Source organism: Oncorhynchus clarkii, unplaced genomic scaffold, assembly GCF_045791955.1.
Source record: "Oncorhynchus clarkii lewisi isolate Uvic-CL-2024 unplaced genomic scaffold, UVic_Ocla_1.0 unplaced_contig_9009_pilon_pilon, whole genome shotgun sequence".
Taxonomy (NCBI): Eukaryota; Metazoa; Chordata; class Actinopteri; order Salmoniformes; family Salmonidae; genus Oncorhynchus; species Oncorhynchus clarkii.
In genome coordinates, this window is record NW_027261081.1 from 297,650 (window position 1) to 320,807 (window position 23,158).

Here is a 23,158-nt window from a genome sequence, read left to right on the forward strand (position 1 = left end):
TCACCCTACTCCCTTCATACCATAGGGTTCTGTTCACCCTACTCCCTTCATACCATAGGGTTCTGTTCATCCTTCATACCATAGGGTTCTGTTCACCCTTCATACCATAGGGTTCTGTTCACTCTACTCCCTTCATACCATAGGGTTCTGTTCACCCTTCATACCATAGGGTTCTGTTCACCCTTCATACCATAGGGTTCTGTTCACCCTACTCCCTTCATACCATAGGGTTCTGTTCATCCTTCATACCATAGGATTCTGTTCACTCTACTCTCTTCATACCATAGGGTTCTGTTCACCCTTCATACCATAGGGTTCTGTTCACTCTACTCCCTTCATACCATAGGGTTCTGTTCACCCTTCATACCATAGGGTTCTGTTCACCCTTCATACCATAGGGTTCTGTTCACCCTACTCCCTTCATACCATAGGGTTCTGTTCACCCTTCATACCATAGGGTTCTGTTCATCCTTCATACCATAGGATTCTGTTCACTCTACTCTCTTCATACCATAGGGTTCTGTTCACTCTACTCCCTTCATACCATAGGGTTCTGTTCACCCTTCATACCATAGGGTTCTGTTCATCCTTCATACCATAGGATTCTGTTCACTCTACTCTCTTCATACCATAGGGTTCTGTTCACTCTACTCCCTTCATACCATAGGGTTCTGTTCACCCTTCATACCATAGGGTTCTGTTCACTCTAATCCCTTCATGCCATAGGGTTCTGTTCATCCTTCATACCATAGGGTTCTGTTCACTCTATACCCTTCATACCATAGGGTTCTGTTCATCCTTCATACCATAGGGTTCTGTTCACTCTACTCCCTTCATATCATAGGGTTCTGGTCATGACAAGTGCACTATATAGAGGACAGGGTGTCATTAGGGACTCAGTCCAGGAGACTGTCTGTAGAGAATAAGGGGGGCCAGTTGTTCATTGGGAAACTGCTCTGTAGCCAAGCAGATGGCTGACCGGGTTGGAAACACCAAGTTTGAACATTCCTGGATATTTATGACCTGTTATACACACACACACGCACACGCACACACACACACACACACACGCACACACACACACACACATACACACACACACACACACTCATGAACATACAGACATGCAATGTGTTTGCCATTCCAACTCTACTGTAAGTTATTGATCGTCCACTTAGAGAAATATATGCTTTACATCATTCAAATGACTGGATCATTAAACAGACAGTTCTGTTCTCCCTGTGAGACCCAGTTCTGTTCTCCCTGTGTGACCCAGTTCTGTTCTCCCTGTGAGACCCAGTTCTGTTCTCCCTGTGTGACCCAGTTCTGTTCTCCATGTGAGACCCAGTTCTGTTCTTCCTGTGAGACCCAGTTCTCCCTGTGAGACCCAGTTCTGTTCTTCCTGTGAGACCCAGTTCTCCCTGTGAGACCCAGTTCTCCCTGTGAGACCCAGTTCTGTTCTTCCTGTGAGACCCAGTTCTGTTTTCCCTGTGAGACCCAATTCTGTTCTCCCTGTGAGACCCAGTTCTGTTCTCCCTGTGAGACCCAGTTCTCCCTGTGTGACCCAGTTATGTTCTCCCTGTGAGACCCAGTTCTGTTCTCCCTGTGTGACCCAGTTCTGTTCTCCCTGTGAGACCCAGTTCTGTTCTCCCTGTGTGACCCAGTTCTGTTCTCCCTGTGCGACCCAGTTATGTTCTCCCTGTGAGACCCAGTTCCCCCTGTGAGACCCAGTTCTGTTCTCCCTGTGTGACCCAGTTCTGTTCTCCCTGTGTGACCCAGTTCTGTTCTCCCTGTGAGACCCAGTTCTGTTCTCCCTGTGAGACCCAGTTCTGGTCTCCCTGTGTGACCCAGTTCTGTTCTCCCTGTGAGACCCAGTTCTCCCTGTGTGACCCATTTCTGTTCTCCCTGTGAGACCCAGTTCTGTTCTCCCTGTGAGACCCAGTTCTGTTCTCCCTGTGAGACCCAGTTCTCCCTGTGTGACCCATTTCTGTTCTCCCTGTGAGACCCAGTTCTCCCTGTGTGACCCATTTCTGTTCTCCCTGTGAGACCCAGTTCTGTTCTCCCTGTGAGACCCAGTTCTGTTCTCCCTGTGAGACCCAGTTCTCCCTGTGAGACCCAGTTCTGTTCTCCCTGTGAGACCCAGTTCTGTTCTCCCTGTGAGACCCAGTTCTCCCTGTGTGACCCAGTTATGTTCTCCCTGTGAGACCCAGTTCTGTTCTCCCTGTGAGACCCAGTTCTGTTCTCCCTGTGAGACCCAGTTCTGTTCTCCCTGTGAGACCCAGTTCTCCCTGTGTGACCCATTTCTGTTCTCCCTGTGAGACCCATTTCTGTTCTCCCTGTGAGACCCAGTTCTGTTCTCTTTGTGAGACCCAGTTCTGTTCTCCCTGTGAGACCCAGTTCTGTTCTCCCTGTGAGACCCAGACACAGCATTGTATCATCTCTGCCCATCTACATTGGTCTAGTCTCTGTGTTCCCTCTGTGAGTTGCTGACACCATTCTGCACGCAGGTACACACACACACTCATACACACACACACTCACACTCATACCCCCACACACTCTCATACACACACACCCACACACACATACCCAGCTCCTCTAACAACAACTAGTGGTACAGAATGGACTGGGCAGGCGGAATGTCTGGACTGGACTACACTGGACTGGGGGAATGTCTGGACTGGACTAGACTGGACTGGATTGGACTAGACTGGACTTTGTCTGAGCTGGACTGGGGGAATGTCTGGACTGGACTAGACTGGACTGGACTGAGCTGGACTGGGGGAATGTCTGGACTGGACTGGACTAGACTAGACTGGACTGGACTGAGCTGGACTGGGGGAATGTCTGGACTGGACTGGACTAGACTGGACTGGACTGAGCTGGACTGGGGGAATGTCTGGACTGGACTGGACTAGACTGGACTAGACTGGACTGGGGGAATGTCTGGATTGGACTTGGCTGAGCTGGACTAGACTGGACTGGACTGGCCTGGGCTGGGCAGATGTCTGGACTGGACTAGACTGGACTGGGCTGAGCTAGACTGGACTAGACTAGACTGGGCTGGACTGGACTGGGCTGGGCTAAACTAGACTGGACTAGACTAGACTGGACTGGACTGGGCTCTTCTCTCTACACTGCAGCATATTCTATGTCCCCAGTTAGAGCTGATACTGTGGGTTTTGTCTGTGTCTGGACATTTTGTCTGCTAGGCCTGTGTGTGTGTGTGTGTGTGTGTGTGTGTGTGTGTGTGTGTATATGTGTGTGTGTGTGTGTGTGTGTGTGTACTTGTCCTAAGCACACACCCTCCTGTAGTCTTGAGTGATCAGGTGCTATAACAGGTATGTGTTGGCCCCACTCAGCCCTGTTCCCATCAGCCCTGTTACATTAAGCCCTGTTCCACTCAGCCCTGTTCCACTCAGCCCTGTTCCTCTCAGCCCTGTTCCACTCAGCCCTGTTCCTCTCAGCCCTGTTCCTCTCAGCCCTGTTCCTCTCAGCCCTGTTCCCATCAGTCCTGTTCCACTCAGCCCTGTTCCTCTCAGCCCTGTTCCACTCAGCCCTGTTCCTCTCAGCCCTGTTCCACTCAGCCCTGTTCCTCTCAGCCCTGTTCCTCTCAGTCCTGTTCCACTCAGCCTTGTTCCACTCAGCCCTGTTCCTCTCAGCCCTGTTCCTCTCAGCCCTGTTCCTCTCAGCCCTGTTCCACTGTTCCACTCAGCCCTGTTCCACTGTTCCACTCAGCCCTGTTCCACTCAGCCCTGTTCCTCTCAGCCCTGTTCCACTGTTCCACTTCATATCACCTTGTTCCTCTGTAATGGGCTTTGGAGGAGCACCAGACCTCTCCTCTCAATTACATTCAATTCAAGGGGCTTTATTGGCATGGGAAACATGTGTTAACATTGCCAAAGCAAGTGAGGTAGATAATATACAAAACTGAAATAAACAATAAAAATGAACAGTAAACATTACACTCACAGAAGTTCCAAAAGAATAAAGACATTACAAATGTCATATTATGTCTTTATACAGTGTTGTAACAATGTACAAATGGTTAAAGTACAAAATGGAAAATAAATAAACATAAATATGGGTTGTATTTACAATGGTGTTTGTTCTTCACTGGTTGACCTTTTCTTGTGACAACAGGTCACAAATCTTGCTGCTGTGATGCACACTGTGGTATTTCACCCAGTAGATATGGGAGTTTATCAAAATTTGATTTGTTTTCTAATTCTTTGTGGATCTGTGTAATCTGAGGGAAATATGTGTATCTGATATGGTCATACATTTGGCAGGAGGTTAGGAAGTGCAGCTCAGTTTCCACCTCATTTTGTGGGCAGTGAGCACATAGTCTTCTCTTGAGAGCCATGTCTGTCTACGGCGGCCTTTCTCAATAGCAAGGCTATGTTCACTCCCCTCTCTCTCCTGTATCTCTCCAGACAGGTGTTAGGACTAGTGTAGTCTGTATGTTATATAACTGTCCTCTCTCCTGTATCTCTCCAGACAGGTGTTAGGACTAGTGTAGTCTGTATGTTATATAACTGTCCTCTCTCCTGTATCTCTCCAGACAGGTGTTAGGACTAGTGTAGTCTGTATGTTATATACCTGTCCTCTCCTCCTGTATCTCTCCAGACAGGTGTTAGGACTAGTGTAGTCTGTATGTTATATACCTGTCCTCTCCTCCTGTATCTCTCCAGACAGGTGTTAGGACTAATGTAGTCTGTATGTTATATAACTGTCCTCTCCCCTGTATCTCTCCAGACAGGTGTTAGGACTAGTATAGTCTGTATGTTATATAACTGTCCTCTCCCCCTGTATCTCTCCAGACAGCTGTTAGGACTAGTGTAGTCTGTATGTTATATAACTGTCCTCTCCCCTGTATCTCTCCAGACAGGTGTTAGGACTAGTGTAGTCTGTATGTTATATAACTGTCCTCTCTCCTGTATCTCTCCAGACAGGTGTTAGGACTAGTGTAGTCTGTATGTTATATAACTGTCCTCTCCCCTGTATCTCTCCAGACAGGTGTTAGGACTAGTGTAGTCTGTATGTTATATAACTGTCCTCTCCCCCTGTATCTCTCCAGACAGGTGTTAGGACTAGTGTAGTCTGTATGTTATATAACTGTCCTCTCCCCTGTATCTCTCCAGACAGGTGTTAGGACTAGTGTAGTCTGTATGTTATATAACTGTCCTCTCTCCTGTATCTCTCCAGACAGGTGTTAGGACTAGTGTAGTCTGTATGTTATATAACTGTCCTCTCCCCTGTATCTCTCCAGACAGGTGTTAGGACTAGTGTAGTCTGTATGTTATATAACTGTCCTCTCTCCTGTATCTCTCCAGACAGGTGTTAGGACTAGTGTAGTCTGTATGTTATCTAACTGTCCTCTCCCCTGTATCTCTCCAGACAGGTGAAGGACCAGACTAAGACGGTGGCCCACCTGAAACATAAGGAGCAGGTGGAGAAGAGTAAGAACGCCCAGCTGGTGCAGGAGGTCAGGAAGAGAGAGGACAACCTCAATGAGAGCTCTCAACACGTCAAGGTGAGAGAGGTGTTTCTCTTGTTCCCTCCATCTCCACAACATCACTGCATGTCTGATGATGTGTGAAGGCTGTGTACACTCTGTCTGATGATGTGTGAAGGCTGTGTACACTCTGTCTGATGATGTGTGAAGGCTGTGTACACTCTGTCTGATGATGTGTGAAGGCTGCGTACACTCTGTCTGATGATGTGTGAAGGCTGTGTACACTGTCTGATGTGTGAAGGCTGTGTACACTCTGTCTGATGATGTGTGAAGGCTGCGTACACTCTGTCTGATGATGTGTGAAGGCTGTGTACACTCTGTCTGATGATGTGTGAAGGCTGTGTACACTCTGTCTGATGATGTGTGAAGGCTGCGTACACTCTGTCTGATGATGTGTGAAGGCTGTGTACACTCTGTCTGATGATGTGTGAAGGCTGTGTACACTCTGTCTGATGATGTGTGAAGGCTGTGTACACTCTGGCTGATGATGTGTGAAGGCTGCGTACACTCTGTCTGATGATGTGTGAAGGCTGTGTACACTCTGTCTGATGATGTGTGAAGGCTGCGTACACTCTGTCTGATGATGTGTGAAGGCTGTGTACACTCTGTCTGATGATGTGTGAAGGCTGTGTACACTCTGTCTGATGATGTGTGAAGGCTGCGTACACTCTGTCTGATGATGTGTGAAGGCTGCGTACACTCTGTCTGATGATGTGTGAAGGCTGTGTACACTCTGTCTGATGATGTGTGAAGGCTGTGTACACTCTGTCTGATGATGTGTGAAGGCTGTGTACACTCTGTCTGATGTGTGAAGGCTGCGTACACTCTGTCTGATGATGTGTGAAGGCTGTGTACACTCTGTCTGATGATGTGTGAAGGCTGTGTACACTCTGTCTGATGATGTGTGAAGGCTGCGTACACTCTGTCTGATGATGTGTGAAGGCTGTGTACACTCTGTCTGATGATGTGTGAAGGCTGCGTACACTCTGTCTGATGATGTGTGAAGGCTGTGTACACTCTGTCCCCATAGGACAACCCTTTTTGGTTCTAGGTAGAACCATTTGTGTGTGTGTGTGTGTGTGTGTGTGTGTGTGTGTCCCCACAGAGGGTTCTACTTGGAACACAAAAGGGTTCTACGTGGAACCAGATAGTAATTTCTTTCTAAGGGTGTAGAGGCCTCATTGTAGAACAAACGTTTCTGTCTCCTCCCCCTCTCTCTCATTTTCTCCATCATTCTGTTTCTCGTTCTCTCCGTCCTCTCTTTCCTATTTGTCCTCTCTGTCCTCTCCGTCCTCTCTTTCCTATTTGTCCTCTCTGTCCTCTCTTTCCTATTTGTCCTCTCTGTCCTCTCCGTCCTCTCCGTCCTCTCTTTCCTATTTGTCCTCTCTGTCCTCTCTGTCCTCTCCGTCCTCTCTTTCCTATTTGTCCTCTCTGTCCTCTCCGTCCTCTCCGTCCTCTCTGTCCTCTCTTTCCTATTTGTCCTCTCTGTCCTCTCCGTCCTCTCTGTCCTCTCTGTCCTCTCCGTCCTCTCTGTCCTCTCCATCCTCTCTTTCCTATTTGTCCTCTCTGTCCTCTCTTTCCTATTTGTCCTCTCTGTCCTCTCCGTCCTCTCTTTCCTATTTGTCCTCTCTGTCCTCTCTGTCCTCTCCGTCCTCTCTTTCCTATTTGTCCTCTCTGTCCTCTCCGTCCTCTCCGTCCTCTCTGTCCTCTCTTTCCTATTTGTCCTCTCTGTCCTCTCCATCCTCTCTGTCCTCTCTGTCCTCTCTGTCCTCTCCGTCCTCTCCGTCCTCTCTGTCCTCTCCATCCTCTCTTTCCTATTTGTCCTCTCTGTCCTCTCTTTCCTATTTGTCCTCTCTGTCCTCTCCGTCCTTTCCGTCCTCTCCGTCCTTTCCGTCCTCTCTGTCCTCTCTGTCCTCTCCGTCCTCTCCGTCCTCTCCGTCCTCTCCGTCCTCTCCGTCCTCTCCGTCCTCTCTGTCCTCTCCATCCTCTCCGTCCTCTCCGTCCTCTCCGTCCTCTCCGTCCTCTCTGTCCTCTCCGTCCTCTCCGTCCTCTCTGTCCTCTCCATCCTCTCCGTCCTCTCTGTCCTTTCATCCTCTCTGTCCTCTCCATCCTCTCCGTCCTCTCTGTCCTCTCCGTCCTCTCCGTCCTCTCTGTCCTCTCTTCTCTGTCCTTTAAAGCCTGCTCTGATTCCTCATTTGAGAATATCTGCGATTCCTCTCAGGTAAAATGGGCGAATCAGCTTCCTGCTCCCAAACCGCCCTCACCTCCCCCTCTCCTACTCCCTCCACCACTCCCATGACCTCCTTTCCGTTCCCCCATTGTGGTTTTTGGGCAGATGGATAAAGGGATGGAGGGAGGTTTAGACGGAAGGGTGGAGGGATAGAGTGGGCTGCGTTCGTAGGAGAAATTCAACTGTCTGTAGCCGGTCAGGTTGTTATAGAGGGGAAGGAATTTACAAGATGTGAAAATATGTAGTGACATGAACCTATGAACCAGAACCTTCTAGAGCCCACTAGAAACCAGAACCTTATAGAGCCCACTAGAAACCAGTGAAACCAGAACCTTCTAGAGCCCACTAGAAACCAGAACCTTCTAGAGCCCATTAGAAACCAGCGAAACCAGAACCTTCTAGAGCCCACTAGAAACCAGCAAAACCAGAACCTTCTAGAGCCCACTAGAAACCAGCGAAACCAGAACCTTCTAGAGCCCACTAGAAACCAGAACCTTCTAGAGCCCATTAGAAACCAGCGAAACCAGAACCTTCTAGAGCCCATTAGAAACCAGTGAAACCAGAACCTTCTAGAGCCCATTAGAAACCAGCGAAACCAGAACCTTCTAGAGCCCACTAGAAACCAGCGAAACCAGAACCCAGAACTGTACAGCTAAAGAAACACACACACACCCTCCCTGAACATCACAGACACTTTGGTTTGACCCGGTCTGACCATGGTGGGTGGAGGGGGTACAGGGTGGAGACTGGGCCCACCCTCTCATTAGTGGTCTGAGAGAAACTTAGTACAGTGATAATCCCTGGTGTTAGCTAGGTAGTGTGTGTTGTACCCTTCAGTCCATCTCTCCAGGTAGTGTGTGTGTGTGTGTTGTACCCTTCAGTCCATCTCTCCAGGTAGTGTGTGTGTGTGTGTGTGTGTGTGTGTGTGTGTGTTGTACCCTTCAGTCCATCTCTCCAGGTAGTGTGTGTGTGTGTGTGTGTGTTGTACCCTTCAGTCCATCTCTCCAGGTAGTGTGTGTGTGTGTGTTGTACCCTTCAGTCCATCTCTCCAGGTAGTGTGTGTGTGTGTGTTGTACCCTTCAGTCCATCTCTCCAGGTAGTGTGTGTGTGTGTGTTGTACCCTTCAGTCCATCTCTCCAGGTAGTGTGTGTGTGTTGTACCCTTCAGTCCATCTCTCCAGGTAGTGTGTGTGTGTGTGTTGTACCCTTCAGTCCATCTCTCCAGGTAGTGTGTGTGTGTTGTACCCTTCAGTCCATCTCTCCAGGTAGTGTGTGTGTGTGTGTGTGTGTTGTACCCTTCAGTCCATCTCTCCAGGTAGTGTGTGTGTGTGTGTGTGTGTGTGTGTGTGTGTGTGTGTGTTGTACCCTTCAGTCCATCTCTCCAGGTAGTGTGTGTGTGTGTGTGTGTTGTACCCTTCAGTCCATCTCTCCAGGTAGTGTGTGTGTGTGTGTTGTACCCTTCAGTCCATCTCTCCAGGTAGTGTGTGTGTGTGTGTTGTACCCTTCAGTCCATCTCTCCAGGTAGTGTGTGTGTGTGTTGTACCCTTCAGTCCATCTCTCCAGGTAGTGTGTGTGTGTGTGTGTTGTACCCTTCAGTCCATCTCTCCAGGTAGTGTGTGTGTGTTGTACCCTTCAGTCCATCTCTCCAGGTAGTGTGTGTGTGTGTGTGTGTGTTGTACCCTTCAGTCCATCTCTCCAGGTAGTGTGTGTGTGTGTGTTGTACCCTTCAGTCCATCTCTCCAGGTAGTGTGTGTGTGTGTGTGTGTGTGTGTGTGTGTGTTGTACCCTTCAGTCCATCTCTCCAGGTAGTGTGTGTGTGTGTGTTGTACCCTTCAGTCCATCTCTCCAGGTAGTGTGTGTGTGTGTGTGTTGTACCCTTCAGTCCATCTCTCCAGGTAGTGTGTGTGTGTTGTACCCTTCAGTCCATCTCTCCAGGTAGTGTGTGTGTGTGTGTGTGTGTTGTACCCTTCAGTCCATCTCTCCAGGTAGTGTGTGTGTGTGTGTTGTACCCTTCAGTCCATCTCTCCAGGTAGTGTGTGTGTGTTGTACCCTTCAGTCCATCTCTCCAGGTAGTGTGTGTGTGTGTGTGTGTTGTACCCTTCAGTCCATCTCTCCAGGTAGTGTGTGTGTGTGTGTTGTACCCTTCAGTCCATCTCTCCAGGTAGTGTGTGTGTGTGTGTGTGTGTGTTGTACCCTTCAGTCCATCTCTCCAGGTAGTGTGTGTGTGTGTGTGTTGTACCCTTCAGTCCATCTCTCCAGGTAGTGTGTGTGTGTTGTACCCTTCAGTCCATCTCTCCAGGTAGTGTGTGTGTGTGTGTGTGTGTGTGTGTGTGTGTGTGTGTGTGTTGTACCCTTCAGTCCATCTCTCCAGGTAGTGTGTGTGTGTGTGTGTGTTGTACCCTTCAGTCCATCTCTCCAGGTAGTGTGTGTGTGTGTGTGTGTGTGTTGTACCCTTCAGTCCATCTCTCCAGGTAGTGTGTGTGTGTGTGTTGTACCCTTCAGTCCTTCTCTCCAGGTAGTGTGTGTGTGTGTGTGTGTGTGTGTTGTACCCTTCAGTCCATCTCTCCAGGTAGTGTGTGTGTGTGTGTTGTACCCTTCAGTCCATCTCTCCAGGTAGTGTGTGTGTGTGTGTTGTACCCTTCAGTCCATCTCTCCAGGTAGTGTGTGTGTGTTGTACCCTTCAGTCCATCTCTCCAGGTAGTGTGTGTGTGTGTGTTGTACCCTTCAGTCCATCTCTCCAGGTAGTGTGTGTGTGTTGTACCCTTCAGTCCATCTCTCCAGGTAGTGTGTGTGTGTGTTGTACCCTTCAGTCCATCTCTCCAGGTAGTGTGTGTGTGTGTGTTGTACCCTTCAGTCCATCTCTCCAGGTAGTGTGTGTGTGTGTGTTGTACCCTTCAGTCCATCTCTCCAGGTAGTGTGTGTGTGTTGTACCCTTCAGTCCATCTCTCCAGGTAGTGTGTGTGTGTGTGTGTGTGTTGTACCCTTCAGTCCATCTCTCCAGGTAGTGTGTGTGTGTGTGTTGTACCCTTCAGTCCATCTCTCCAGGTAGTGTGTGTGTGTGTGTGTGTGTGTGTGTGTGTGTGTGTTGTACCCTTCAGTCCATCTCTCCAGGTAGTGTGTGTGTGTGTGTTGTACCCTTCAGTCCATCTCTCCAGGTAGTGTGTGTGTGTGTGTGTTGTACCCTTCAGTCCATCTCTCCAGGTAGTGTGTGTGTGTTGTACCCTTCAGTCCATCTCTCCAGGTAGTGTGTGTGTGTGTGTGTGTGTTGTACCCTTCAGTCCATCTCTCCAGGTAGTGTGTGTGTGTGTTGTACCCTTCAGTCCATCTCTCCAGGTAGTGTGTGTGTGTTGTACCCTTCAGTCCATCTCTCCAGGTAGTGTGTGTGTGTGTGTGTGTTGTACCCTTCAGTCCATCTCTCCAGGTAGTGTGTGTGTGTGTGTTGTACCCTTCAGTCCATCTCTCCAGGTAGTGTGTGTGTGTGTGTGTGTTGTACCCTTCAGTCCATCTCTCCAGGTAGTGTGTGTGTGTGTGTGTTGTACCCTTCAGTCCATCTCTCCAGGTAGTGTGTGTGTGTTGTACCCTTCAGTCCATCTCTCCAGGTAGTGTGTGTGTGTGTGTGTGTGTGTGTGTGTGTGTTGTACCCTTCAGTCCATCTCTCCAGGTAGTGTGTGTGTGTGTGTGTGTTGTACCCTTCAGTCCATCTCTCCAGGTAGTGTGTGTGTGTGTGTGTGTGTGTTGTACCCTTCAGTCCATCTCTCCAGGTAGTGTGTGTGTGTGTGTTGTACCCTTCAGTCCTTCTCTCCAGGTAGTGTGTGTGTGTGTGTGTGTGTGTGTTGTACCCTTCAGTCCATCTCTCCAGGTTGTGTTACAGTACAAAGCTCCACCAGAGGATAGTTAGTTTATTTCTGCGCCAACAAATAGCACCCTATCGCCTTTATAGTGCACTCGTTTGTACCAGTCCCCCTAGGCACTATAGGGTGCCATTAGGGACGCACATGGAACACAGGCTGTTATTATTCATGAGTCGTCATTGGGACAACCCCCACGTTGCTGTGGTTTCACTGTTTTCTCAGTCTGTCTTTCTCTCATGTTCTGTCTCAAGCCTCTGTCCGTCCTCTGTTCTGGGTTTCCTTTCTGTTGTTATTGCTCATTGGGTTGGATGTCGGATATGCCTTTCCATCCTGGTCAATGACGTTCAGTAGTGTGTGTGTGTGTGTGTGTGTGTGCTTGCTCAGCGTTGGTTCACATGCTGTGGTTAGAGTGAACCTCTTCATCCAAGTCAACAGTCCCTGCTGGTAATTTTGCGATACAGCAGACTCTCCCCCGCCTCCCCCCTCTCTCCTCCTCTCTCTCCCCAGCCTCTCCCTGTCTCCCCCCAGCCTCCCCCTGTCTCCTCCTCTTCCCCCCAGCCTCCCCCTGTCTCCTCCTCTACCCCACAGCCTCCCCCTCTCTCCTCCTCTCTCTCCCCAGCCTCTCCCTGTCTCCCCCAGCCTCCCCCTGTCTCCTCCTCTACCCCCCAGCCTCCCCCTGTCTCCTCCTCTCCCCCCCAGCCTCCCCCTGTCTCCTCCTCTCCCCCCCAGCCTCCCCCTGTCTCCTCCTCTACCCCCCAGCCTCCCCCTCTCTCCTCCTCTCTCTCCCCAGCCTCTCCCTGTCTCCCCCCAGCCTCCCCCTGTCTCCTCCTCTCCCCCCCAGCCTCCCTGTCTCCTCCTCTCCCCCCCAGCCTCCCCCTGTCTCCTCGTCTCCCCCCTGTCTCCTCCTCTCTTCCCCAGCCTCCCTCCTGTCTCCCCCAGCCTCCCACTGTCTCCCCCTAGCCTCCCCCTGTCTCTCCCCAGCCTCCCACTGTCTCCCCCAGCCTCCCCCTGTCTCCTCATCTCCCCCCCAGCCTACCCCTGTCTCCTCCTCTACCACCCAGCCTCCCTGTCTCCTCCTCTCCCCCCTGTCTCCCCCTCTCTTCCCCAGCCTCCCACTGTCTCCCCCTAGCCTCCCCTTGTCTCTCCCCAGCCTCCCCCTAGCCTCCCCCTGTCTCTCCCCCGCCTCCCCGTTTCCTCTCTCCCCCCCAGCCTCCCCCTGTCTCCTCCTCTCTTCCCCAGCCTCCCACTGTCTCCCGCTAGCCTCCCCTGTCTCTCCCCAGCCTCCCACTGTCTCCCCCTAGCCTCCCCCTGTCTCTCCCCAGCCTCCCCCTGTCTCCCCCTGTCTCTCCCCCGTTTCCTCTCTCTCCCCCTAGCCTCCCACTGTCCCCCCCTAGTGTTCCCCTCTCCCCCCAGCCTCCCTCTGTCTCTCCCCCGCCTCCCTGTTTCCTCCTCTCTCCCCCTAGCCTCCCCCTGTCTCTCCCCATCCTCACCCCCGTCTCTCCCTGTCTCTTCCTGCCTTCCCCCTGCCTCCCCCTGTCTCTCCATTTCTCTCCCGTCTCCCAGCCTGAGGACACACTATACATGCCCCTGCTCTGGCCCCTCCATCCCTCCATTTCTCCACCCCTCCAGCCCACCTTCCCTCCACCAGTGGGGCCCCACTCCTCCTGCCAAACCGAACCCAGCATTGTGCCTCTGTCCCTGGCCAAACTCAGACCGATCACTGGGCCTGATGGAGGCTTCGTGGCCTCATGGTTCTGGGTCCAGTCTCCCCTCTGATATAGTCCAGGGGTTTGGCCCCGACCCTCAGGCATGTCTTTATGTCCTGTGTGTGATGGAGGCAGAACAGATTTGGAAAGATGACACCCGTTGTTCCATCGTTAGCTCAGTCTCTCCGAATGGGTTTGACGTAGGACAGGGAAGGAGGAGGCCCAGCAAACCAAAATTGGTTCTGTAAAATTTCCCAGAACATTTGTTAGGTTGCGGCAAATCTTCTCATAAAACAAAAACTGTCCAGTCATGGTGATGATTCTAGAATGTTTGTATAAAACATTTGCCTGATTTTGCAAGAACGTTCTGAGAACACATTTAACCTGTTCTTTAAAGGTTCCCAGAACACATTTAACCTGTTCTTTAAAGGTTCTGAGAACACATTGAACCTGTTCTTTAAAGGTTCCCAGAACACATTGAACCTGTTCTTTAAAGGTTCCCAGAACACATTGAACCTGTTCTTTAAAGGTTCTGAGAACACATTTAACCTGTTCTTTAAAGGTTCCCAGAACACATTTAACCTGTTCTTTAAAGGTTCCCAGAACACATTTAACCTGTTCTTTAAAGGTTCCCAGAACACATTTAACCTGTTCTTTAAAGGTTCCCAGAATGTTTCATTTGTTTGTAGGAACAGTTCTGAGAACACATTTAACCTGTTCTTTAAAGGTTCCCAGAATGTTTCATTTGTTTGTAGGAACAGTTCTGAGAACACATTTAACCTGTTCTTTAAAGGTTCTGAGAACACATTTAACCTGTTCTTTAAAGGTTCTAAGAACACATTTAACCTGTTCTTTAAAGGTTCTGAGAACACATTTAACCTGTTCTTTAAAGGTTCTGAGAACACATTTAACCTGTTCTTTAAAGGTTCTAAGAACACATTTAACCTGTTCTTTAAAGGTTCTGAGAACACATTTAACCTGTTTTTTAAAGGTTCTGAGAACACATTTAACCTGTTCTTTAAAGGTTCCCAGAACACATTTAACCTGTTCTTTAAAGGTTCTGAGAACACATTTAACCTGTTCTTTAAAGGTTCTGAGAACACATTTAACCTGTTCTTTAAAGGTTCCCAGAACACATTTAACCTGTTCTTTAAAGGTTCCCAGAATGTTTAATTTGTTTGTAGGAACAGTTCTGAGAACACATTTAACCTGTTCTTTAAAGGTTCCCAGAATGTTTCATTTGTTTGTAGGAACATTCTGGTGAGAGCATTGTGGGGACATTGCAAAATATATGTTCCCAAAACACAAAAACTGTCCAGTTGTGCAGATAATTCTACCATGTTTCTTTTATGATACAAAAAACATTCACCTGATGATACAAGAACGTTCCCAGAACACATGTTGTCTGTTGTTTAAATGGTTTCCAGGATGTTTATTTAGGGTGTGGTAACATTGTGGGGACATGGCAATAGATACAGTGCCTTCAGAAAGTATTCACACCCCTTGACTTTTTCCATATTTTGTTTCGTTACAGCCTGAATTTAAATTAGATTAAATTGAGAATTTGTGCAACTGTACTCCACAAAATACCCCATATTGTCAAAGTGGAATTATATTTTTAGAACATTTGACAAATTAATAAAAATGATAAACTGAAATCTCTTGAGTCAATACGTGTTCAACCCGTTTGTTATGACAAGCCTAAATAAGTACAGGACTCAACATGTTCTTAATAAGTCACATAATAAGTTGCATGGACTCTGTGTGCAATTATAGTGTTTTAACATGATTGTTTAATGACTACACAAACAGTTATTTGTAAGGTCCCTCAGTCGAGTAGTGACTTTCACACACAGAGGGAGGTTTTCCAATGCCTCACAAAGAAGGGCAGCTATTGGTAGATGGATAAAAAAATATATATATCATGGTTGAGTTATTAATGACTTTTTGGATGGTGTATCAATACTCCCAGAGTCTCTACAGAGATACAGGCGTCCTTCCTAACTCAGTATCAATACTCCCAGAGTCTCTACAAAGATACAGGCGTCCTTCCTAACTCAGTATGAATACTCCCAGAGTCTCTACAAAGATACAGGCGTCCTTCCTAACTCAGTATCAATACTCCCAGAGTCTCTACAAAGATACAGGCGTCCTTCCTAACTCAGTATGAATACTCCCAGAGTCTCTACAAAGATACAGGCGTCCTTCCTAACTCAGTATCAATACTCCCAGAGTCTCTACAAAGATACAGGCGTCCTTCCTAACTCAGTATCAATACTCCCAGAGTCTCTACAAAGATACAGGCGTCCTTCCTAACTCACTGTTCTGAAATGACGCACTCAAATGTTATATCAGTCAAAAATGTCAAATTCCCACTTTATGCTACAAAACCAACTTTATAAGAGGTTTTAAAAATAGGTTCTATTTGACCAAAACATTCTGTGACAGTAAGGCTTTGTTGGCAGAATAGATGGATGCAGTTCAATGCACGACTCATATAATTCACCAATACATTTCTTCATAGTCCAACAAATACCATTCAGTTGTCAAAACGTGGGTTGAGAGAAGCAGGCATTGGCAGGCAAGCACTTGGGCTCCCGAGTGGCGCAGCGGTCTGAGGCACTGCATCTCAGTGTTAGAGGCGTCACTACAGACACCCTGGTTTGAATCCAGGCTATATCACAACCGGCCGTGATTGGGATTGGGCGGTGCACAATTGACCCAGCGTCATCCGGGTTTGGCCGGTGTAGGCCGTCATTGAAAATAAGAATTTGTTCTTATCTGACTTGCCTAGTTAAATAAAGGTTCAAAGTTAACAAACATTTCACCATAATTTATCAGTGCAATTTTGACGGCCAATTACAAGCTGGACAAGTTTGAGAGGGTTTATCTAATGTTCCCTGGTTAGATTTGAGCTCTTCTCCCTCTGGCTAACATTAGTTGTTGATCTTGTTGTTGTGCATAGGGAACTGAGGGAGAGCCTACCTGTTCATGGTTGGAAGAGGACTCCCGTGGTATTTACATATTTGCAGAAATCCATTCAGGTGTATTTTGGGGCTTTTGAAGAATCCTTTCTCATAAAAGTCACACTGTTGCTAATGACTGTAGACACACAGTCCAGTTCAAAGTGAATGATGTCGGTCCCATGTGGAAAGTGACTTATTTGCATATAGGCCTACTGCAGCTCTGATTGGCTATGGCACACCGGTCTGTGTAGAGTCCGGTTCTGGACAAGACTGACACATTCTTATTTGGGTTTATTTACTGCAGTGTTTATGAATTGTCCAAACGTACGGCTGCTTTCCCACTCTATATTGCTATAGAATTATCATAAAAGCCTTACGTCATTCCCAAGCATTGTCTGAAGGAATGAAAACGTGAAAATGACCATATCAGTGTCAGGAAATGTGCCCAGCAGATGCATGTCTGTATTCCCAGTCATGTGAAATACATGAGAACATCTGCGGCGACCTAACGAATGTTCTGGGAACCTAAACAGAACCAATTTTAGTTTGCTGGGAAAACATCACTGGTGCATTGTTGTTGTTAAAAACACTCTCAATGTCTTTGGGATGATATCATCCTAATGTTAGATAAAACCCTAACTAGAACCTAATGGAATCTTTGCTAATTGTCTGGGAAGGTTCCTGGTTTGCTGTGGGTTTTGATCGGTTAGACCAGGACACCATTAGTTGGCTAGAGAGCAATAATCCTCTGCTTCGTCCTTCATCCTGTCTCTCCTCTTTACCCCTCCTCTGCCTCTTCCCCCTCCTCTGCCTCTTCTCCCTCCTCTGCCTCTTCTCCCATCTCTGCCTCTTCTCCCTCCTCTGCCTCTTCTCCCTCCTCTGCCTCTTCCCCCTCCTCTGCCTCTTCCCCCTCCTCTGCCTCTTCTCCCTCCTCTGCCTCTTCTCCCTCCTCTGCCTCTTCCCCCTCCTCTGCCTCTTCCCCCTCCTCTGCCTCTTCTCCCTCCTCTGCCTCTTCTCCCATCTCTGCCTCTTCTCCCATCTCTGCCTCTTCCCCCTCCTCTGCCTCTTCCCCCTCCTCTGCCTCTTCTCCCATCTCTGCCTCTTCCCCCTCCTCTGCCTCTTCCCCCTCCTCTGCCTCTCCCCCCCCCTCTGCCTCTTCTCCCTCCTCTGCCTCTTCTCCCTCTGCCTCTTCTCCCTCCTCTGCCTCTTCCCCCTCCTCTGCCTCTTCCCCCTCCTCTGCCTCTTCTCCCATCTCTGCCTCTTCTCCCTCTGCCTCTTCTCCCTCCTCTGCATCTTCCCCCTCCTCTGCCTCTTCCCCCTCCTCTGCCTCTTCCCCCTCCTCTGCCTCTTCTCCCATCTCTGCCTCTTTCCCCTCCTCTGCCTCTTTCCCCTCCTCTGCCTCTTCCCCCTCCTCTGCCTCTTCCCCCTCCTCTGCCTCTTCCCCCTCCTCTGCCTCTTCTCCCTCCTCTGCCTCTTCCCCCTCCTCTGCCTCTTCCCCCTCCTCTGCCTCTTCTCCCATCTCTGCCTCTTCTCCCTCCTCTGCCTCTTCCCCCTCCTCTGCCTCTTCTCCCTCCTCTGCCTCTTCCCCCTCCTCTGCCTCTTCTCCCTCCTCTGCCTCTTCCCCCTCCTCTGCCTCTTCTCCCTCCTCTGCCTCTTCTCCCTCCTCTGCCTCTTCCCCCTCCTCTGCCTCTTCTCCCTCCTCTGCCTCTTCCCCCTCCTCTGCCTCTTCTCCCTCCTCTGCCGCTTCTCCCTCCTCTGCCTCTTCTCCCTCCTCTGCCTCTTCTCCCTCCTCTGCCTCTTCTCCCTCCTCTGCCTCTTCTCCCTCCTCTGCCTCTTCCCCCTCCTCTGCCTCTTCCCCCTCCTCTGCCTCTTCCCCCTCCTCTGCCTCTTCCCCCTCCTCTGCCTCTTCTCCCTCCTCTGCCTCTTCTCCCTCCTCTGCCTCTTCTCCCTCCTCTGCCTCTTCTCCCTCCTCTGCCTCTTCTCCCATCTCTGCCAGCTCCTAAAACAAGCCTCTCACGTTTCACCCTAATTGCATAGGTGAACAGGGAATGGGAATTACGAGGGATGTTTTTGCCTTTCTCACACTCATAAGCAGTACAGTAAAGCCACACTCAGGGCAGCTGCTGTTTACTTTGGAGCTGGCTTTAGGTGGCCAGGAGAATGCCTGTCTCCAGTCTCCGGTCCGTCAGCCCTACAGCCAGACCCAGACCTGGGGCCGAGGGGTCCTTGAGGCAGGCGCCAGGCTGGAGGCTACAACTGACCAACCAGAGTTCAGAGACTATTAATCCACCAATTAGACATTAGAATGGAAGGAATAACCTCTCATTTGGCTGCCATGGATACAGCTAGACTGGGCGTTGACCTGAACAGAACAGAGTTCTAGAATATAGAATACTCTCAGGGTTATCTAACAGAACAGGCCCAGAGTTCTAGAATATAGAATACTCTCAGGGTTATCTAACAGAACAGGCACAGAGTTCTAGAATATAGAATACTCTCAGGGTTCTCTTACAGAACTGGCCTAGAGTTCTAGAATATAGAATACTCTCAGGGTTCTCTTACAGAACAGGCCCAGAGTTCTAGAATATAGAATACTCTCAGGGTTCTCTTAAAGAACAGGCCCAGAGTTCTAGAATATAAAATCTTCTCAGGGTTCTCTTACAGAATAGAGTTCTAGAATATAGAATCCTCCCAGGGTTCTCTTGCAGAACAGAGTTCTAGAATATAGAATACTCTCAGGGTTCTCTTACAGAACAGAGTTCTAGAATATAGAATCCTCTCAGGGTTCTCTTACAGAACAGAGTTCTAGAATATAGAATATTCTCAGGGTTCTCTTACAGAACAGAGTTCTAGAATATAGAATATTCTCAGGGTTCTCTTACAGAACAGAGTTCTAGAATATAGAATACTCTCAGGGTTCTCTTACAGAACAGAGTTCTAGAATATAGAATCCTCTCAGGGTTCTCTTACAGAACAGAGTTCTAGAATATAGAATCCTCTCAGGGTTCTCTTACAGAACAGAGTTCTAGAATATAGAATCCTCTCAGGGTTCTCTTACAGAACAGAGTTCTAGAATATAGAATCGTGTCAGGGTTCTCTTACAGAACAGAGTTCTAGAATATAGAATCGTGTCAGGGTTCTCTTACAGAACAGAGTTCTAGAATATAGAATACTCTCAGGGTTCTCTTACAGAACTGAGTTTTAGAATATAGAATCCTCTCAGGGTTCTCTTACAGAACAGAGTTCTAGAATATAGAATACTCTCAGGGTTCTCTTACAGAACTCTGGTATTTGTTTCTTTCATCTTCCTCTAAAAGGGTATTTGGTTCCTTGACCTTGGGCGCCACCTGCCTTGCTGTCTCCTCTCTTTCCTCCTCCTCTTCTCTCTCTCTCTTTATCATTTTCATTCAACCTTCAGTTGGGATAAAAAAAGAAAAATAGCATTTTTCTTCTTTATGTCCTGGATTCTTTTAAACTTCAGAGACGTTTTTCCTTTGGCAGCCGAGCACAGAGAGACAGACATGCCATATTTACACGTGTGGAGTGAATCATATACCCCCCTCCATCCCTCCACCCTCCTCCTCTCCACCCAACCACCCTGACAGATTGAAGAAATCAGCGCTTTGAGAACAGAGAGAGAGAGAGAGAGAGAGAGAGAGAGAGAGAGAGAGAGAGAGAGAGAGAGAGAGAGAGAGAGAGAGAGAGAGAGAGAGAGAGAGAGAGAGAGAGAGAGAGAGAGAGAGAGAGAGAGAGAGAGAGAGAGAGAGAGAGAGAGAGAGAGAGAGAGAGAGAGAGAGAGAGAGAGAGAGAGAGAGAGAGAGAGAGAGAGAGAGAGAGAGAGAGAGAGAGAGAGAGAGAGAGAGAGAGAGAGAGAGAGAGAGAGAGAGGCAGAGGCAGAAAGAGAGAGAGAGAGAGAGGCAGAAAGAGAGAGAGAGGCAGAGAGGCAGAAAGAGAGAGAGGCAGAGAGAGAAATAAAGAGTAGGATCAGATGACTGTGAATGTGGAAAAATAAAGAGGAGAAAGAGAAGATGATGGTAACAGAGCTGGATCAGAACAGACCTGTTTTACAGCGTTGGGTTAGGGACCACACCTTTTACTGTGCGGTCGGTGGCGATAGATTCCCAGCATGCATAGCGGTGAGCAGGCCCCATCCAGAGTTTTCCGCAGCCACTCATCAGACAGGCCGCAGGGTTCGACCTAACACTGCACAATAGTAATATTCCCAGTAATGTAACCCACTACCCTGCCGTTACAAGCACCAGGCTCAACCAACCAAGATACTTCAGGACCACACAGAGATGGTGGAGAGAGGAAGAGGAGGAGGAAGGATGAGAGGGAGAGAGAATATGTCTGACTGAGTTAGCTCTAGAACTAGAGAGAGATATAGAGGGGGAGGGGGAGGGAAAGGGATAGAAAGAGACAGAGAAAGGGAGAGAGAGAGAGAGACAGGGGGAGGGGGAGGGAAAGGGATAGAAAGAGACAGAGAAAGGGAGAGAGAGAGAGACAGGGGGAGGGGGAGGGAAAGGGATAGAAAGAGACAGAGAAAGGGAGAGAGAGAGAGAGACAGGGGGAGGGAAAGGGATAGAAAGAGACAGAGAAAGGGAGAGAGAGAGAGAGAGACAGGGGGAGGGGGAGGGAAAGGGATAGAAAGAGACAGAGAAAGGGAGAGAGAGAGAGAGAGAGACAGGGGGAGGGGCAGGGAAAGGGATAGAAAGAGACAGAGAAAGGGAGAGAGAGAGAGAGAGAGAGAGAGAGACAGGGGGAGGGAAAGGGATAGAAAGAGACAGAGGAAAGGGAGAGAGAGAGACAGGGGGAGGGGGAGGGAAAGGGATAGAAAGAGACAGAGAAAGGGAGAGAGAGAGAGACAGGGGGAGGGGGAGGGAAAGGGATAGAAAGAGACAGAGAAAGGGAGAGAGAGAGAGACAGGGGGAGGGGGAGGGAAAGGGATAGAAAGAGACAGAGAAAGGGAGAGAGAGAGAGAGACAGACAGAGATAGAGCATTTATTTCCACCTATAACAGAACAAGAATGTACCAGGATAAAGTTGAAGAAGGCACAGAGAGCCATCCCACTGTTAGCTAATCTATCTATGACTTCTGTGTGTGTGTGTGTTTGTCTGTCTGTCTGTCTGTCTGTCTGTCTGTCTGTCTGTGTGCATGTTTTCCTATAGATTTCTGAGAAGTAAGTTCTCCCCCCCATGCCTCCCCTCTCTCCCCTACCCCTAGGGAGAAGGAGAGAGGGAGAGAGGGAAAGTGTGAGAGGGAAGGAGGGAGAAGGAAAGAGAGAGCGGGGGGGGGGGGGGGGGGGAGCGAGAGAGAGCATCACCACAGATTGTCCATTATATTGAGCAGATACTCAAGTGGCCACTCTAACAATTAAAATTAATGTCTTCAAAAATGAAATTCAATCGAGAAGAGGCAAGATCAGATGGGACCATTCTAGCCAATGAGAGAGCAGATAAGCATGTGAACAACAGGCACAACTCTGGCAGGCACAACTGATATACATTTTCTCAAAGTTGCCAGGATGTCACGTGTCCTACTGGTATCAGTATACTCCTAAACAGGATGTGACATGTTCTACTGGTATCAGTATACTCCTAACAGGATGTGACGTGTCCTACTGGTATCAGTATACTCCTAACAGGATGTGACATGTCCTACTGGTATCAGTATACTCCTAACAGGATGTGACATGTCCTACTGGTATCAGTATACTCCTAACAGGATGTGACGTGTCCTACTGGTATCAGTAAACTCCTAACAGGATGTGACGTGTCCTACTGGTATCAGTATACTCCTAACAGGATGTGACGTGTCCTACTGGTATCAGTATACTCCTAACAGGATGTGACGTGTCCTACTTGTATCAGTATACTCCTAACAGGATGTCACGTGTCCTACTGGTATCAGTAAACTCCTAACAGGATGTGACATGTCCTACTGGTATCAGTAAACTCCTAACAGGATGTGACGTGTCCTACTGGTATCAGTAAACTCCTAACAGGATGTCACGTGTCCTACTGGTATCAGTAAACTCCTAACAGGATGTGACGTGTCCTACTGGTATCAGTAAACTCCTAACAGGATGTCACGTGTCCTACTGGTATCAGTATACTCCTAACAGGATGTGACGTGTCCTACTGGTATCAGTATACTCCTAACAGGATGTGACGTGTCCTACTGGTATCAGTAAACTCCTAACAGGATGTGACATGTCCTACTGGTATCAGTAAACTCCTAACAGGATGTGACGTGTCCTACTGGTATCAGTAAACTCCTAACAGGATGTGACGTGTCCTACTGGTATCAGTAAACTCCTAACAGGATGTGACATGTCCTACTGGTATCAGTATACTCCTAACAGGATGTGACATGTCCTACTGGTATCAGTAAACTCCTAACAGGATGTGACGTGTCCTACTGGTATCAGTATACTCCTAACAGGATGTGACGTGTCCTACTGGTATCAGTAAACTCCTAACAGGATGTGACATGTCCTACTGGTATCAGTAAACTCCTAACAGGATGTGACGTGTCCTACTGGTATCAGTAAACTCCTAACAGGATGTGACGTGTCTTACTGGTATCAGTAAACTCCTAACAGGATGTGACATGTCCTACTGGTATCAGTAAACTCCTAACAGGATGTGACATGTCCTACTTGTATCAGTATAGTCCTAACAGGATGTGACGTGTCCTACTGGTATCAGTAAACTCCTAACAGGATGTGACGTGTCCTACTGGTATCAGTAAACTCCTAACAGGATGTGACGTGTCCTACTGGTATCAGTAAACTCCTAACAGGATGTGACGTGTCCTACTGGTATCAGTAAACTCCTAACAGGATGTGACGTGTCCTACTGGTATCAGTAAACTCCTAACAGGAT

At 48.6% G+C, this 23,158-nt stretch overlaps 1 protein-coding gene across 1 annotated transcript in view; it reads left to right on the top strand.

Annotated features, from left to right (window-relative positions):
- The window catches only part of LOC139404682 (ELKS/Rab6-interacting/CAST family member 1-like), a 424,291-nt gene that overhangs the window by 193,610 nt on the left and 207,523 nt on the right, over positions 1 to 23,158 (top strand). Inside the window, exon 17 of the mRNA XM_071147289.1 lies at positions 5,401 to 5,545. Coding sequence (XP_071003390.1) covers positions 5,401 to 5,545 — 145 coding nt within the window. The remainder of the gene's footprint in view (positions 1 to 5,400; positions 5,546 to 23,158) is intronic.